The 16,703-nt window shown below is 48.3% G+C and overlaps 1 protein-coding gene across 1 annotated transcript in view; it reads left to right on the top strand.

Moving 5' to 3' along the window:
• LOC120841654 overlaps nt 1-16,415 on the top strand; it is a gene marked incomplete at its 3' end in the record, with an annotated part of 96,450 nt that extends 80,035 nt beyond the window's left edge. Inside the window, exon 4 of the mRNA XM_042288489.1 lies at nt 16,240-16,415. Within this exon, the coding sequence (XP_042144423.1) occupies nt 16,240-16,415 (176 nt within the window). The remainder of the gene's footprint in view (nt 1-16,239) is intronic.
• Between the last annotated feature and the right edge of the window lie 288 nt (nt 16,416-16,703).

Genomic DNA, 16,703 nt, shown 5'->3' with positions numbered 1-16,703 from the left:
CTCCTGTAAAAAGTGCACACATCGTAGAATATCAACTCTTAGAGGCGTATCGTGCTCTTGTTCCAAGAAATACTCGAAGAACTAAACAAGGTATAAAAAATAGAATTACGCAAGTGCAAAACGTCGATAAAGGAAAGAAGAAATATAACAAGATATTTCTAGACGCAGATTGTTTGCTGTATTTATTTTAAGGGCGGGACAATACCTCCCGATTTGAGTGGAAGGGCAGGGCGTACAGGTGCAGTCCTCGACTCCTCCCGCCTGCTTCCAAAGCTACCATTAGCGAGAAAATTCTCACGGAACCGCCCGTTGCAAGGAACACGCCTACAACCTGGGATATAAATAAAGCAGCAAACATTCCACACCTTAGACGAGCAATCGCCCCATCAAGTTCCTTGAAGCAAGAAAGCCTTGCGTAAGCTCTCTTCGAAATTGCTACACTTTTGTGTTAGTTTTTGTCGCAATGCAGCGATGTTAGTGGCCACAGACGTTTAATGTGCGCTCGCGAAATGGAATTTATAATATCGTTCGTTTAAATACCGGTCTGTTGTAAGGCGATATTTTCAGCTACGTTTTCATGCTGTTCCTGCCGTTTTGGGTAATATTCGCTTCCAACAATATATATATATAATACGAATTTTGTCTCCAAATCAGTCTTGGGTAAGTTACTTTCAAAAAGTAATTCGTTACAGTTAGAGTTACGGCAAAGAAAAACTAGCGAAGTTACCCTAACGGAGCTTGGTTTCCCTGGTATGTCCCGCAGTTGTAAGTGGCAACGGTGACAACACTATTTGCTCTGGAATATGCCTGTGCGAAGCGTTCGTGTTCTCGACGGTCTGGAAATCACTACGATACGACGTTCGTTAGAGCCAGTAATTGATGAAATTTACGTGAGACGTGTTTTTCACTCCTCCTATTTTCAAATTGTTCTTCGCTTGCCGGCGGATTAAGTAGACGTGCTTGAATTCAGATGATCGTGACGGTTTTTGCCGGCGCATGGAGGGCACCTGTGCTGTCATGTTCAAGGTCTCCTGTAAAAAAAGTTAGCCCTGAACGTAGCGCTGTGCTAAGCTAAGCTAACCTTAGAAACTAAGGCTGGCTGCTGTACTCTTCAGCGTCGTCGGAAATCTATCGTCAACGAAGCGGGGAAGCTTAACTGGTGAAAAATATAAGAGGCAAATATTTAAGTGCAACGACTACTGAATAAAAAACAATCAACTATGAAACCGAAGCAGTTGTGTATTTCGTTGTCAAAGTAGCGAGAAAAGTAATTCGCTACTTTTGAGGTAAAGTAACGTGTTGCTTTTAAGATTCCATAACAAGTAAAGTGTTTAGTTAGTTTCTGACCGAATAAGGAGCCGCGGTATTTATTTACTTTTGGAGGTAACGTGTACATGTCTGGTTTTGTCCTTTTGAACCTATGTTACAGTGTTCCGTTTGAAAAAAAAAAACATTTACGAGAGTGGTATATCAAAGCATTGAAAAATCCTTGTTTTAAGTAGGATTTTGTTTGCTGTTTATTTTGCTAGTCCCATCTTAATTCTGTCTGGATTAAAAAATTATCAATGCAATATTCCGATAGACATTCTCAAAAATATCCTTCGTAAAACATGACACATATATTTCGGCCTTTGTGGGCCTTGTTTCGTGTTATTAACAGGGCTATACGTACCACAATATCAGTATTAACTTTACTAGTCCGCCATCTTGCCTTGACGTCAGATGTTGTATAAACATCAGCACATAAGGGAAGCTTAAGCCTGCATCGCCCAGCGTGAGAAGCCGTCGCGATCGTCCATGGAAAACAATGGAATAAGCTTCGTTATGCTTTTCCGTGTCAAGCACTGACCAGCAAATGTTTCAAGTACAAGCCGCCATTTTAAACGATTCGCCGTTCGCATTTCCTCGGCCGTCATCGCCTCCATACGTTGCACCCTACCCGGTAAAAGACATATGCCAAGGAAAACAAATTAAACAGCTGCATAAAAAATGATGTCATAAAGCAAATTTATCACGAAAACAAAATAATTTAGGGCAATATTTACCGCGCGAAACTAATTTGCAGTGTGCGCCCACGGGAGCCCGCTGAAAAGTGGCTACTAGAGTCACGTGACTGGCCACTATAGCCACGTGGTGCTTGCTCTCTTTCGGGAGGTGCCTGCAGGCTTCAAAAGTTACTTAAGAATTTTCGTATTAGATACAAAAAAAAAAAAAACACAAAAAATAACAAGATTTAGAAGAAATTGTTAAAGCCCATGGGACGTTCCCGAAGTAGCGCAAGCACCACATGTTAGGCCCAAGCGCCTGTCGGAATTTGACAGCGCCGGCGCGTCGAAGTGTTCAATTCCGGCGGCGGCGCGGAAACGCGTTCATCCTAAAGCCCCTCGATGTTTTTTCACTGGTGAGTTAGGTGCTGTAAATTCATCCGCACGGATCTCGCATCGTCCAAACTCGTCAAGGTCACTACTTCGCACGACGTTTGTTTTCCATCCAAACACTGCTACTAGTACTTATAACAAAATGCGTGTTGAAGTCATGTAGATACACCCCAAGAAAAATGAGTTCCAGACGCGTTTGCGTCTACACCGTGCAGACGTTTGCGTAGCATTACCAACGCTCGCCACGAGAGAGAATAGTTGCAAACAATAGCTTAAGCATGCGGCTCTATCGACGACGGAATGAAATTTTTACAAGGCATTTGTCTTCATTACAAATATAAATAGTTTATTGTAACGCAGGCGCGCACATATCTAGCATCGCCAAGAGCATTGCTCGCGAAAGCTCTCGCTGCGGTATGATAGGAATTGCGGCAAAATATTGATATATATATGTGCTTTTCCGGAAATAACAGCTTACCTTCGGTTCACGTAAGTAACCCGATGATATCCAAATCAATTTCACGCGCTGAAAATTACCAAAACAAGGAAGACTACGCTACTGCTAACCACATAACAACACAGCGGAACCGCCCTCGCGTCTGACGTTAGGAAGCGAATGGCGGCGCTAGAGAGGGAGAGGAGAACATTTTTTGGGGAAAGAGGAATCGTAGATGGAAAGGAGGAAAGTTGTCGCTACCTGTAAAAACGAAAAAATATCCAGGGACGTTAGTTCATCCGGCAGCGCGCCACGCGCAGCGTGGAAAGCTTGCGGCGGCGGCGTGGGGGTTCTGGTTCTGGGAACTTCAGCCGCAGGCTGAACGGCGCCAGCGTAACTTGCGGCTGCGCACAGGTATACCACGAGACTAGTGGCGGCTTCCACGGACGCTAACTGCAAATTCGTTTCACACGGTAAATATGGCTTTGAAAATTTTTTCGTTGTGAATTTATTTTAAGACGTACTTTACCCTATCAGGCTGTTTAATTTTCTTGTTTTATTTGCATGTTTTTTTTTTAAGTTTGCATTTGCGATTCAACGACATATGAACCCAGGTGCGTCCTCGAGTTTTGTTCGCTAACCCGGTGCGAACTGCTTACACGAACGCTGAAAGCCGGCGTTCGCGTCGCACTGGTCACGCCCACTCCCATCGCAGACACTCGTCGGTCGTCAACCGCTGATGTGTCACTCTGCTGCATTTCTTTGCGGTGTTGCACCCCTAGCAGAGTGTCAATATCGCCCCCATTTCCCCTTTCTGTCCATCGTATACTAAACACAGCACGCAAAGCTAACAGGTGCTAAATATTGAGAGCGTGCGACATCTAGACGGGGCGTGGGAAGCCACACGGCAAGCCACACGGGAAGCCACACGGGAAGCCAGTGGTTGGCAGCGACAGCAACGTCAGCGTCTGCGTTTAGTGAGGCTGTAGCCGCTCGGACCTCTGCCCGCAGCATCTTCGCCGCGTCTGCACCTTCCCGCGGTCCTGTTTCTCGATCTCGTTTAGAAGTCAGCGACCCCGGAAGTGTATTTTACAAGGGGAGGGGGCTAGCGGACTAAATAAAGGGGGTGATGCAATGGATGGGGTAGTAAAAAAAAAATTTAAATTGAAAGAAAAACAGCCATTACCAATATGTTACAGCTTATAGAAGGTTTATTGTCACTATACCTATACCGTGTGTCCATATATTCAGACTAGGACCAGTACGCCTCTTCAAAGTCATCAACATCCGAACCCGATATCGCTTCATGACCCCTTTAATTACTGACTCGAACAATAAAGCGAAACATACAACAAAGTAATATTGGTGGTTAAAGTGTCGAGAGCCAAACCGCCTCGTCCATCCTCTTCTAAAAACGGAACTCTCGTGCCTAAACTAACAGACTTCTGCATACAAATAATACAAGAAATTATTAAGACTGGGCACATTCACAGGCATCTCTCATGAAATTCAAGGCGGTATTTTCAAACTCCTCTCCTACCTGCTGTCTGCGTAAAGGATAAACTATTTCAATTAGTTTTGGAAATGGTCTTGTTTCTTCCAAGTTCAGTAACTTAGAGCTTCGCAGCCATTTAGACTTACTATTCTAAGCGAGGGGTGGCCAGGCTTATCCGGGCTAAGAGCCGCAAACAAAACCACTAAACTTCCAAGAGCCGTCTTAAAGAAAAAAGGCAGAAAACAAAAAGGGGGGGGGGAGGTGTTAGGCATACTAGAGAGCTACCAGCTGCACTTTAACACGCAAAGTCATTCCTCAGAGGTTCGTAAAAAAATTGCAGCGATCATATCACTCGATGGCAGAAAAAAATGTCCCGCACTGGCAAAGCACACACGGGCTCCAGAGCAGTTGCTTGGAGTTGTAGAGAAAGACAGACGAAAAGCGACTACATCTGACCAATTCCAAAATCGAACTGATCTGTCTTTTTAATTGCACCCGATCTTCTTCTTTTCCCCGCGGCTATCGCCACAGTCACTGCGTCTCGAAAAATTTGGGGGGACATCTTAAGAGCCGGCTTTTTAAAACGCGCGTTAGTGGTTAGAAAGAAATGCTTCGGGAGGTACAACGATATTTCCTTTTGCTTTTCTTAAACTTGTCGTTTCGGAGGAAACTTTCCATATGGAACTACACTAAAAAACCAGAAGTATACAAAAAATAATGTGAGCATGCATATTGCATGTGCAGCCTTCGGCAATCCTTGCATACCTTCCAACACACCATTGTCCATACAACGCGTTGAGGGTGCCCCAGTACAAGTGAGAACTCCGTGGCCGTCCTTCCGTCTGGTTTCAATTAGAACAGACCTCAAAAGGACCGCCAGCGTCGACAGCTTCGCTCCCTCCGAGAAGGAGGGTGGGAGGCAACGCTTACATTTTGTTGCTGTTGCACAGTTATATTACAATGAGCTCAAAAACAAGAGCTCTTGTAGAGAGGGTAATTTTGTGGCATCTCTGTTTCCCCGTTGAAGAAAATGAAAAGGGGGGGGGGGGGGGGGGGGTGGATGGAATAGCACGACTTCAAAAAGCCAGGGCCCAGAGGCTCCTTCGAGTTTTGTTTCTCCTTTAGGTCTCAGCTGTTCTGAACTAAAGCCGACTAGCATTCTTTTTCATATTTCCGGGGACCAGCACGGGGCCCCCTGGGGCCCTGGGCTGCAGCCCCCTTATCCCGTATCTTAATTCGGCCCTTGGGGAGAGGGAGGCCTTGAGCCAAATGCACGGGGGCTCAGGATATTGCCCAGCACCCACTGAAAAATGTCACCGGGTGCTCAAGTCCGCGTTGCCCCCCCCCCCCCCCCCCCCCCCCTCGGTTCCGGGGTCCCTGTCAGGAGTAAAAGTGTGACACCCTGAAATTTGAACACCCACCCGCGTCCGGCATTCTATGTGTGTGTTTTCACTTCATGCGACCCGCAGGAGTTGCAGGCAACTCGGGTTCCATCGTGTGTCCCGCAGTTGTAAGCGTGAACGGCGGCAACACGACGCCAGGTTTTCACAGCGGAGCTGTTAAGGGCTAGTTTCCCCAGGGTCGTGTCCCCTCCAAAGAAATGTCGATACAAAACTCTGGTTGCCACCTTCGCTCATGATCAAAAAACTGCTCCGACTTTACTCAACAAGATTACCAATTTAATCAAACGTTTCGTCTCCCATGCTCTTTCTTCTTCACCTGAGTGGAAATGCTGTATAATTTGTAGCGTGAGCTACACTGGGTCGATGTTGAGCAGTTTCGCGTGGCTCGCATAATGACCCGTGCTCCATGCTGCCCATGCGCGAGGAGCAGTGACGTCACACCGCGCACAGCTGGCGCGCTGGAATGCACTCCTCCGGTCTGCGCATTCCAGAGGAGTGACGTCATAGCCGCGGCAGACGCACTGACGCCGCCGGGTGTCCAGCTGTGCGCCTTCGTTGCACAGTAGCGCAGTCCAACGCTGCACGGGTGCCGCTTGATAGCGCCTCTCATTTTGTGAGCATAAGCTCACGCTATGTATATCCTGGCATAGGCGAGCTAAGCCACCGCATTTTTTTTTCTTCTATATACTCTGGAAAATGCCTCTGCAAAGCGTTCGTGTTAGCGGCGGTCTGGAAATCACTACGAGACGACGTTCATCAGAGCCAGTAATTGATAAAATTTACGTGAGAAGTCCTTTTCACTTTTCTTAATATCAATTTGCTCCTCGCTTGCCGGCGGATTGCGTAGACGTGTTGGAATTGAGATGATCACGACGGTTTTTGTCGGCTTATGGAGAGGATTTGTGTTCCCGAATTCGCGGTCTCGTGTAAAAAGAGTTAGCCATGAGTGCGGCGCTGAACGTAGCGCTTATCTAAGCTAAGTCAACCCTAGAAACTATGGTTAACTGCTACGGAGAAATGTCTGTGCCAGTGTGGTCGCATTCAACACGAAATGCTTTTGCGAGGCGTCACTGTCTTGTCGCTTACTTCTGATTGGTACAGCACACAACGAGGAGGAAGCGTAAGCTTTTGGACACAACATTTGACGTCAAAATCAATGTCGCCACTGCTCGGTGTTGACAGTAGAGCGGAAGATTTTGATTCGGATGCGTAAACTTCCAAATTTGTTTTCTCAAAAGATAGTAAATATCTTAATGAGATACTTTCTAAAATTATTCAAGGGTAAATATTTAGTGAACCCTGAATGTTTTATAAGAATAGGTGACCTTTTATATTTCGCAGGAGCTCTCCCTTGAGCATGTTGACTCTACATTCCGAACAAAAAATTGCGCTCTCGAGTTTCAAGGCTATATTTGTTAATCTTTCTCTTTTAGGAGGACGTTCCCGTTAAACTTGGATTATGTGTCGCAATATAAGCAACATGCTGTTCGTACTTTTCGCCGTGGTTCTTGGTCTACCGGCATCTCAAGGACGTAAGTCGTATAAAGATATTGTTGTTGTTGTTACACTTTATTACGAGAAGGATGGCGCGACGGCCTCGAGGGGACAGTTTACAGGGAAGGGTGTATAAAGATATATATATATATATATATGTATTTAACAAATATAACTTTTTTTTTCTGCTTTCTTTCGAAACATTTTTTGCCAGGTTTACTTCTTAAAGAAACACCGGTGAATGAATGCCACCGCTGCTCTCTGAACGTCGTTTGATATTGCAACCCATGCTTTAGAACAGTGGTTCTCAAATGGGGGTCCGCAGACTTTTTGGGATCCGCGAAGGCATTCGATGGGTTCGCGAAGTCCTGCCTCATTAGTCAAGCCCGGCAAAAGAAGTCGTTTTTTACCAGGTCGCGAAGAAATGTTTAAGTTTGGGGCGAGTTTCCTTGTGTGTATGTCAATAAGAAAGGTCTACTACAATACTTGAAAGGTACCAGCACTTTACGCAATGCTAACGCAACGCACAGTGCATGCTATGATAATGCAATTATTGCAAAGGTGCAATCGAGCTGGACAAAAATAACGATTGCAATCACTGGAGAAGTGGAGCAAGGGGAAAAAGGACAAACACAATTCTCCACACTGTTTTGAGATTTGCTCTGTTTTGAGATTTAATGTATTTTCCTTTGTCCCGCTTTCTTCCTCTTCTCCAGGGATTATTATCAGTGCTAGCGTTTGCTTATATACGCAAATCTAAATTTCACAGCAATCCCCTTGCCCCCCTAAAGGGTACTTTCATCACATTTTTTTTTTCAGAGGAGGGTTTGTCTGCTGCTGATAACTGCGATCGTGCTCTTTCGCACAGTGGAGATATATATTGCCAACTCTTTGGATATGATGTAAGTCTTGAGGACAATAAAAAAAATATTTCTTTAGATAATTTAAAGGGTCTTTCTATTTTTTAACGCGAAGACTTATTATTGGAATAACCGTTTGTACTAAAATCATGCCTTTAGCATGAAACCCCGTAATTTATTAGGAAACACTCACAATGTTACCAAGTTAGTGACACATCACGTAAACACAGGGGCACATAAGGGGCCAATACACGGCGATCTTTCTGTATCGTCATTTCTACTGGTGTCAGGGGGAGCAAGTAATTTGACTTGCTCGAAAGCAGTAGGTATTCAAGAGGGGAAAGATCCTCGACTTAAAAGTTTTGAAGGGTTTCATTTCGGAAACTTTTCCCAGCGTAAAAATATTTTACAATTCTTAGCACAAACGATTACCTGAGCTTTCTGATGCTCATTCGTTTCTTTCCGCTACGGTGACGCTTGTTCCTTCACTAGCATATTATTGCACATTCCAAGGTTATTTAACACCTCGTGCAATCTCACAGTACTCTAGGTACGATTGACGACCACCACCGTCATTGATCAACTTACGCACTAATAGCCCGGCTATGACGTCACGCAGCTGTGGGGGCGCTGCTGTCGTCGCGGCACATCCGCAGACACTGTCGCGGATCTGGTTTTTTTGCACACTCTCAGTGCCCACCCCTGGTGCGGGCAAATGCAAAGTTGTTTGTAATGAGGTCTCACCAGCACATTGCTGACAAACAAGTCCGCGTGTGGTGTGGGCACTGCGTTAGGGCCGCCGCGCCGGTGCATACACCTCTCCAAGAAACCCCCCGCCACAAAAAAGAGACCCTTTTTCGAGCCCATTCGAGGCTAATGTCTCAATGGCGTCTCTGTTGAACTTGACCCTAATCGAGTGGACTTGGTTTCGAAAGGTACAGCCTGCGTAGACACAGTATCAGATAATGCTGGCGGCTAGATTCTCGCCTTTCGCCGCTCTTTTTTGTGTTTCATGGTGAATGCATATTCCCGAATACATTTAAAAAGCACTGTACCAGATAAAAAAGGTAGGTGCATAGGTGTATACTGTTGCATAAATTTCCGTAGAATTACATGTGGTGTTGGGACCGCATGGTTGCCCGGGAACTTTGGGTACGGCAGGGAGCCGAGCCAGGGCGGAAAATCATGTGGCAGCCGGACTCGGGAAGGACCAGGGAGCAGGAGGGGTGTCTCGTATATAATATAACTCTTTATATATGCATATGAACAGGTTATATCAACTCAAGAACACTTGAGAACACTGTCCAGAACACACAGTAGCAGCCGCTGGCTGCTACTTTTATAACGTCACTTTTCCCCACATCTCTACTAAGGAATCCCTATCGTTCATTGTTCGTAACGTCCAGGCACGCCATCTCCCTCTCCCTCCCACCGCCACACGCGGCACACACACGGAAGGGCCAGACATCCTTGGCCGCGGTGTCGCCGGTCAATGGTGCCATCGAATTCAAGGAAGGCGGAAGACATCCATAATTGCAGGCGTCCTGGCTTTCGTGTGGTAGGGGATAATCCAATGGGCGATCAAGCTGGGGAAATTGAGTAAAGCCCCCTTCTTTGTCGAGGTCGTCCCAAGGCTGTAGGGTCGCCATGCGTCGAGGTCAGACAGAAGATGCAAGGAGAGGGGTCGGACGGCAAAGTCGGCTAGATGACACTGGCGTGGGTCAACCCGATGATCCCTCGGAGAAGGTCACGTCGTCCCCGCAAACTAAGGTGCGTTGGCTACTCGAAGGCGCCTCTCGCTCTGTATCCGGGTGCAGCAAACCGTAGCCACCTGGCGACGGTGCTCCAGGGCATTCCCCCGTCCCGGTCGGTTAGGAGGGGCAAGGTCGACTTCTGGGGCCTTCCGCAACAGTGGGTGGTACAAGAAATGAGACGGGGGGGGGGGGGGGGGGGGGTAGGTCGCGCTTGAGATTCGCGTGAACTGCCCGCTGTGCAGAGCGATGAGCGAAGGTTGTGGATTCACGGCTGCCGGAGCGGCATCTATCGCCGTTTCAATCAGACAGGAAGGAGCGCGTCGCGATGAAACAAGCAAACGAGAAAAACAGCAGATAAGAAATAGCTGCAGAAACAACTATTGTTGGTTGTCTAAGAATTCCGATAGCATTCGTCTAGGGCAACCTCAAGGACGACGTTTTAGAAGACGGCATCAAAGACGACCTCTAGGGCGATCTCAAGGGCGACGTCTAGAGCAACCTCTAGGGCAATCTTAAGGACGACCTCAACGACGACGTCCTAGAGGACGACGTCGGAGACGACATCTCGGCCGACCTCGAGAACGACCTCTAGGGTTACGTCGAGGACAATGTCAAGGTCGTGAGTTCCTTCGAAGAGGGTGCGGATGTGACGGAGTGAGAATGTGAGCTGAAATGGTCTACAGCGCATACCTACTGCGCAATGCATTAAGAGGCCGGTGTTGTCTGTGTGATGTCACTCCCGTGACCAAGTTTTTGTGGCATCGATATCCAAACTTTGCACTCTCTTTTAAGCTCGGAGAAAGACGTCGGTCTAAGTGAAAACTGTAAACTATTACTTAAGTGACAAAGCGAATGCTACTCGAATGTTTGTTTTATTTTACGATGAGGTTAAAGGCCGCCGCCCGCACAGGCACGTGAATCGACAAAGCCTTTAGCTGTCGAAAATATATTTGCAAGGAAAGATAGCCGAGAGGCATGCATATTTGTCGCCCGGAAATGACGTGATAAATGACCTCCATGACAGGACTCGTGCATAAAATTTAGCAAGTGGGAGCATTCCATCAATGCAAATCGCAAGTTCGTCTGCTTCAAGCATGGGGTAGCGATGATGTCAGAACGTCGAGCTCTTATTTTCTGATTGAAAAATGTGATCGCCGTTTACAACTCCCTGTAACGCCGAGTTGGAGCGCAGCTCTTGAAGAGGAGGAGGGAAGGGTACTGAGGGGAGGGTAGACCCCTCCTCGTCCTCCCTCTCCCCCTTCTCCCCTCATTCTTTTATATGCTCCGGGGGCTCACCTGACCTCGGGGGGAGGGGGTCACGTGACCTCGGGGGGGGGGGGGGGGAGTCACCTGACTTCGGGGGAGGGGCGTCACGTGACCTCGGGGAGGGGTCCACCTGACCTCGGTGGTCACATGACCTTGGGAGGGGTCGCGTGACCTCGGCTGGTCACGTGACCTTGGGGTGACCTTGGTTACGGCGACGGCGACGGCGACGCCGACGCCGGTCAAGCCGGAAACGGGCGCCTAAGAGCTGCGCTCTGAAATGTGTGGGTGGACTTGAAGGCATCTAGCACTCTAACAAGAAAGGTATCACCTTACACACTTTGGTCCCACATATTACACCCCAAAAATTAAGTGCGACGTACAGCGCACTACAGTCGAACAGACGGTCTCAAATTTTACAAGGGGCTTGATATATCGGTGCGATGTACCTTATTAAAGAGTTAAAGTACGTATCAGAGACCACAAAAAGAAAACTGAACTTTGGCAGTAGAAAAAAAAAAACCCGATTACTTTTTTTGTAGTAAGTAACACGTCTTTAAATATTTTAATAAGCTGTACCACACCGCCCTCCCTCCTTCTCACCTCGTCACCCTGAGTTACCCCGCCCCCCTTGAGGTCACGTGACCCCCGTGACGTCACGTGACCTCGGGTGGGGGGTGACGTGACCTCACGGTTACGCCAACGCCGACGGCGACGGCGATGGCCAAGGCGATGGCGACGGCGCTAAAGTCGGAAACAGGCGCCTAAAGCGCGAAACACATGTACGACGAAACCGTTCGATCTGACGTGCGGACTGCCGGAATGACCTTGGAGGGGCCGAGGGGGTTTTCGTAGCATCGGAGAGCGTTGAAAACCCTCGCCTCCGACCGTCGTATTGCGCGGTCGGACGTCGGATCGGACGGTTTCGTCGTACATGTGTTTCGCGCTTAAGGGCTCGTTCACACAGCCGGCGTTGCTCCCATCCCGGCACCGTCCGATGGGCGTTCCCGGCAGGGGAGAGGATTTTCGGCCCGGTTTTCGCCGGAAAGCTGTGCCGCTCCTGGTGCCGGGCGTCGTAGGGAGAGCTTCGCTTGCGCGGCCGGTTTGGACACTGTGCTGTCGCGTCCCCACCCTGGCGTGCTCCCGTGACGGTGCCGGGATGGGAGAGGCGCCGGCTGTGTGAATGAGGCCTAGGAGCTGCGCTCTGAAATGGGCCGAAATCGCCGCGGCCACTCGCTGATTCTCGAACAAATGCGTGAGCATTTCGCTTAGCGGTCAAATATAACAAAACATGGTGACTGCAGCCTCTCAGAACTTTTCCGCAGATTAAACATTCCTCAAAAGCCCCTCTTCTCGCTGCTGCAAGCAGATAAGTTCTCTTACCGTGTCCATGAAAGGACAGAGCCCTTTCGTTGTGCGTATTTATTCACCGCGAACACGTCTTTATTACTGCGGCGGATAGATGTGCACATGAGCGGCCTGTGCAGCGTGAAGTCCTCCACATATGTTTGAATGTTATGTACATGGTGAGTGATAGATTAAATCTACAGCGGTGCCGTTGCGCCAAGTGGCTTCGTTAGTGTCTGTGCGCGGCGCGGGAGGTCGAGGAACCCAAACACTGCCCCTGTGCGTCCATACGTCTCCAAAACCGGCAGCAGGAGCTTCCGATGGCGTTCAAGGCACGCACCCGCACCCCGCCCGCCATCTGTCGGCGCTTGCAGAAAGTGTTTCCTAGGCAGTTTCCAGAGCCAGTGCGGCTCTGGCGCCATCCCGTGGCGACGTTGCGAGCTTTGGTTAGTCCGAACGAGTCTAAGTTAAAACAGGTGCTTGGGCAGAAATGCGAACGCATTAAGGGGGAACTGAAGAGAATCTCGAAAAAAAAAAAGATTTAGAGTTAAATTCTAGAGTATTTTTATGCCGCGAGTCTGAATAGTTCGTTTTCCCCGAAGAGGATTCTAAACGCGAGAAAACATGAAAAACCTCCGACTATACCCGTTTTCACCTCAAGAACCGTAGTAAAAAAAGTCCGGCTCCTCGCGGAGCATTACTAATTTCCCTTTTTATGCTGAGAATTGAGATATGTGTAAGTGTATATTAGATTAGATATGTGTTCTCTTATCAAGACGTACACGTTTCAAACGCCAAAAGCACCGCTCCTACGTCCAACGACCAAATTTTGTTTGAGAACTATTTCGCGCGGCGAAATAGTTCTCACACACACAAACACATGAAACATGGAACATGGAGCAAAACTTCCTTTTTTCTTGAGGTGAAAACGGGTATAGTCGTTACGTCATAGAAGCATCTTTCGACCGCCAAGCGCGAGTCGCTTATGCAGGCAGTGCGTGCAATTACAGGCTTGCCAGGTATGTTCCCCCTAACTAACACTAGTCGCGACGCCTTTTCTGACCTTCTTTAAAATAGCGAGATTGTGGGTGCATAGTTTTGACAGGCGCTGAAAACTCGCGAGGGCGGAGATTTTGAAAATGTCTTCTATGACGTAACGCTCCGGGGGGCTTCAGCGGTACTCTCAAACTATTTTGTGCAGCCTACGTGCAAAAAAATAAAAAAAAATAATGATCACAATATTTATGATATTGACGGCAAAATGTTGTTTTTACTCAAATACACAACCGCTTTATTAATAGTTTTAAAGCGCTCACACAGGTGCGCCAGAAGATTACTGAACGTGAGGCTGCGGGACTTAGTTCTCCTCGCGGAATCTCTGTCTGCCCCCGAGCTGCTATCCCAAAGGAGCAGCCTCTCTTCGCAGGACGCCGTGCTCCTGTTTCGCCGGACGCATAGAAAACCTAACGGGCTTCTCGTGAATCGGGCACGCCTTCGGAGTGGCCTCAGCCATGAGTAATCGTGTCTTTGTTTGCGAGTTCCCTCTTGACTGAGAAATAAATGTTTGCGTTTTAGAAATAAAAGGCATAGCAAAAAAGAAAGGAAAGAAAATAGTAAATTTTTGTTTTGTTTGGATTTACTTTTAAACTTTTATTGTACCAACCCCAAACTTGCACAAAAATAATCAGCAGGCGTTCAAAAAGAAAAAAAGAAATGTCGGAAAATGTAGAGGAAAAAACGAAAGGTGATTTCCTCTTTTTATGTTGTGGGAGGGTTGGAGAGAAGGAAAGTGAAGGTCGGGGGTTTCTTTTCTCTGCTTGAGGGCAGGCCTTTAAATTCACCTTTTCAGCTTTTTTGTTTTATTTGCTCGCTTTTATATTGGACGTACCTTTGTTTTAGTTTGTTTTGATGCAAAAGCATTAACAGTCTCATGTAGCGAGCCGACGTTTTCAGCTCTGATACCGCGCCAAACGGCGCCTTAAATCCTCTCTCCAAGTGAAGCCTGCTCCCAGCTATGAAACCACGTGCAAAGCTAGCCAACGGCACCGAAATTCCCTGATCCCAGAAGAGTGGAGTAAGCGGGTGAATTTTAGGCTTAGGTCTCATTGGCTGGCCTGTGTCGACGAGACTCCCAAAGGCCGGACACGCAGTGCCATCGAGTGGCCGGACCTTCAAAGACGCTGCGCGTCAGTTTCAACGACCGGCCACCTCATGGCGCTGCGTGTCCGTCGTCGGCAGAGCCGTTTATCGAGAGAGTTTGGCCATACATTGGTTTGAATAGGCAAGCATCTCGGGGCCAACCACAGGCCGCGAAACAGCCCCTAGCGGTGGTCGTGAGCTCTAAATTTGTGACACGACGAATTCAAGCCGTTTTAGCGTCGCTGGAGCTAAAAGGTGTAACTCTCAGTGACGGAAAACTTTGTGCGTGCGAGGTTTTCGTCACGCCAATATTCAAGTGTAGAATAAAGGAACGTGCGCTCCAAACCAGGGCCAACTTCTAGAAACAGCGTCTCAGACCGTGGTCTCAGAAAGAAAACACTGCCAAAGCCAGAGCACGAGCCGAGCGGGACTCCGCGTCTCCAGACGCTCGCGCGCCCCACCCTTTGCAGTGTTTTCTTTCCGCCAGTCACAGGACGCTGTTCTAACAAGCCAACATCAGCAGTGCAGAGAAAGGCATGGGCACGAGCGCGTGGCTTTGGAAAGTGGCTCCTATGCACGAGTTCTCGTACAAACAAAAGCGTTTTGCTGAGCTAGGTTCACGCGCCTGTACCTTTGTCTTCACTGCCGGCATTTGTGAGATAAAGCAGAGACGCCGAGACTGAACGCCTCTATTTCACGCTTCGAATGTCGTTTGCAATATTGTGACGTTGCGGTCTCCTGATTAGTTGACGTTGTGTCAAAAAATTAGTTTACGCTCTAAGCGCGGGGGGAATATTCGGCGCTGGCGACGGCCTTTGCTCCGCCTATTGGCCAAACTCTCCCAATACACGGCTCTGGTCGTCGGTAGAGTTCCTCGATATGCTCCTCCGAACGGGGAGCAGAGTTGCGCATTTGTTTTCCCCGGGCCGCCACGCCGCTATTCGCCGAGACGCATCACGTGAGGAGCAAAGCATTCGGCGGCGTGCAAGAAAGCCACCTTTACGGTCGCTCCGCCGACGTTGCTCGCGCCCCGGCGTTTGTTCCCCTGCTTTCGCGCTAATTCTCCCCCTCTCCTGTTTTCCATGTGCGGCGGCACGCGCGGCGCAGCTACTCGCCAAATTTAGTCACGTGAGGAGCAAAGCATCCAGGGCGTGCAGGAAAGCCGGCGCTACGGCCACCCGCCGAGGCTGATCGTGCAACTCTGCTACAGCAGGTGGCTATATACAGGAACTCTAGTCGACGGGAGCCAGAGGTGCGCGTTCATCACCTTAGCGCCATCTTTCCTGCACGGCAATTTGCTCCCCCTCGTCACGTGACTGAATCCGGCGAATAGCGGCGCCGTGCGGTCGAGGCGCACGGCGCGTTCAAGAGCAGGGGAACGTACGCCGGGGCACGCGCAAAGTGTATTCTCTTGTGCGGCACTTGGTCCGGCTCATCACGTAATCAGATCTAGGCGAATACCGCCGGGCGCCGAGTGGAAAACAGACGCGCAACTTTGGCTCCCGTAGGGACCCTATCCAGGAACTCTAGTCGACGCCGTTGACGCAAATACGCTGCAGAGGAAATAAAAGTGGAAGAATGGTGTACATGCTTTCGAATTTACAACTCATAAGAAATGCTTAGGTGTACCTCGAGCCTGATTTGTGACATTATATGTCGATGCATTACAGAAATTAACTGGTGTGATTTATGGCACGTGCGAGCTCGCATGCGGAGCCCAGATATTGCAGTTGCCAAAGGAAGCTTGCCCCAACGGTTCTATGCACGTAAGTCACAAGAAAATGTTTCCGCTGCCTTCACGCTTTTTTGTTGTTATTTTGCGGGTATTAGTTATACGACAGATGCCCTTTTTTATATATTTTTCAAAAAGGTCTTTAGCTTTGAATTTTGCTTTACTAAGGCCATTACACAATTGTGAACAAAAAGTAAGGGCGCAAACGAGCTGGTGTACATTGCACATGGTTGAAAAAACCCCGAGACTGCGGGTAAACGACACAACACTAAAAGTCTTTAAAGTCTCACAACACTAAAAAGTCTCTTTAGAGACTTTTTAGTGTTGTGTCGTTTACCCGCAGTCTCGGGGTTTTTTCAACCATACACAATTGTGTTGTTCACTAATAACACAAAAGGTTCT

This window comes from Ixodes scapularis, unplaced genomic scaffold, assembly GCF_016920785.2.
Source record: "Ixodes scapularis isolate PalLabHiFi unplaced genomic scaffold, ASM1692078v2 PGA_scaffold10__122_contigs__length_95168666, whole genome shotgun sequence".
NCBI lineage: Eukaryota > Metazoa > Arthropoda > Arachnida > Ixodida > Ixodidae > Ixodes > Ixodes scapularis.
This window is presented reverse-complemented; position numbering and strand designations above follow the sequence as displayed.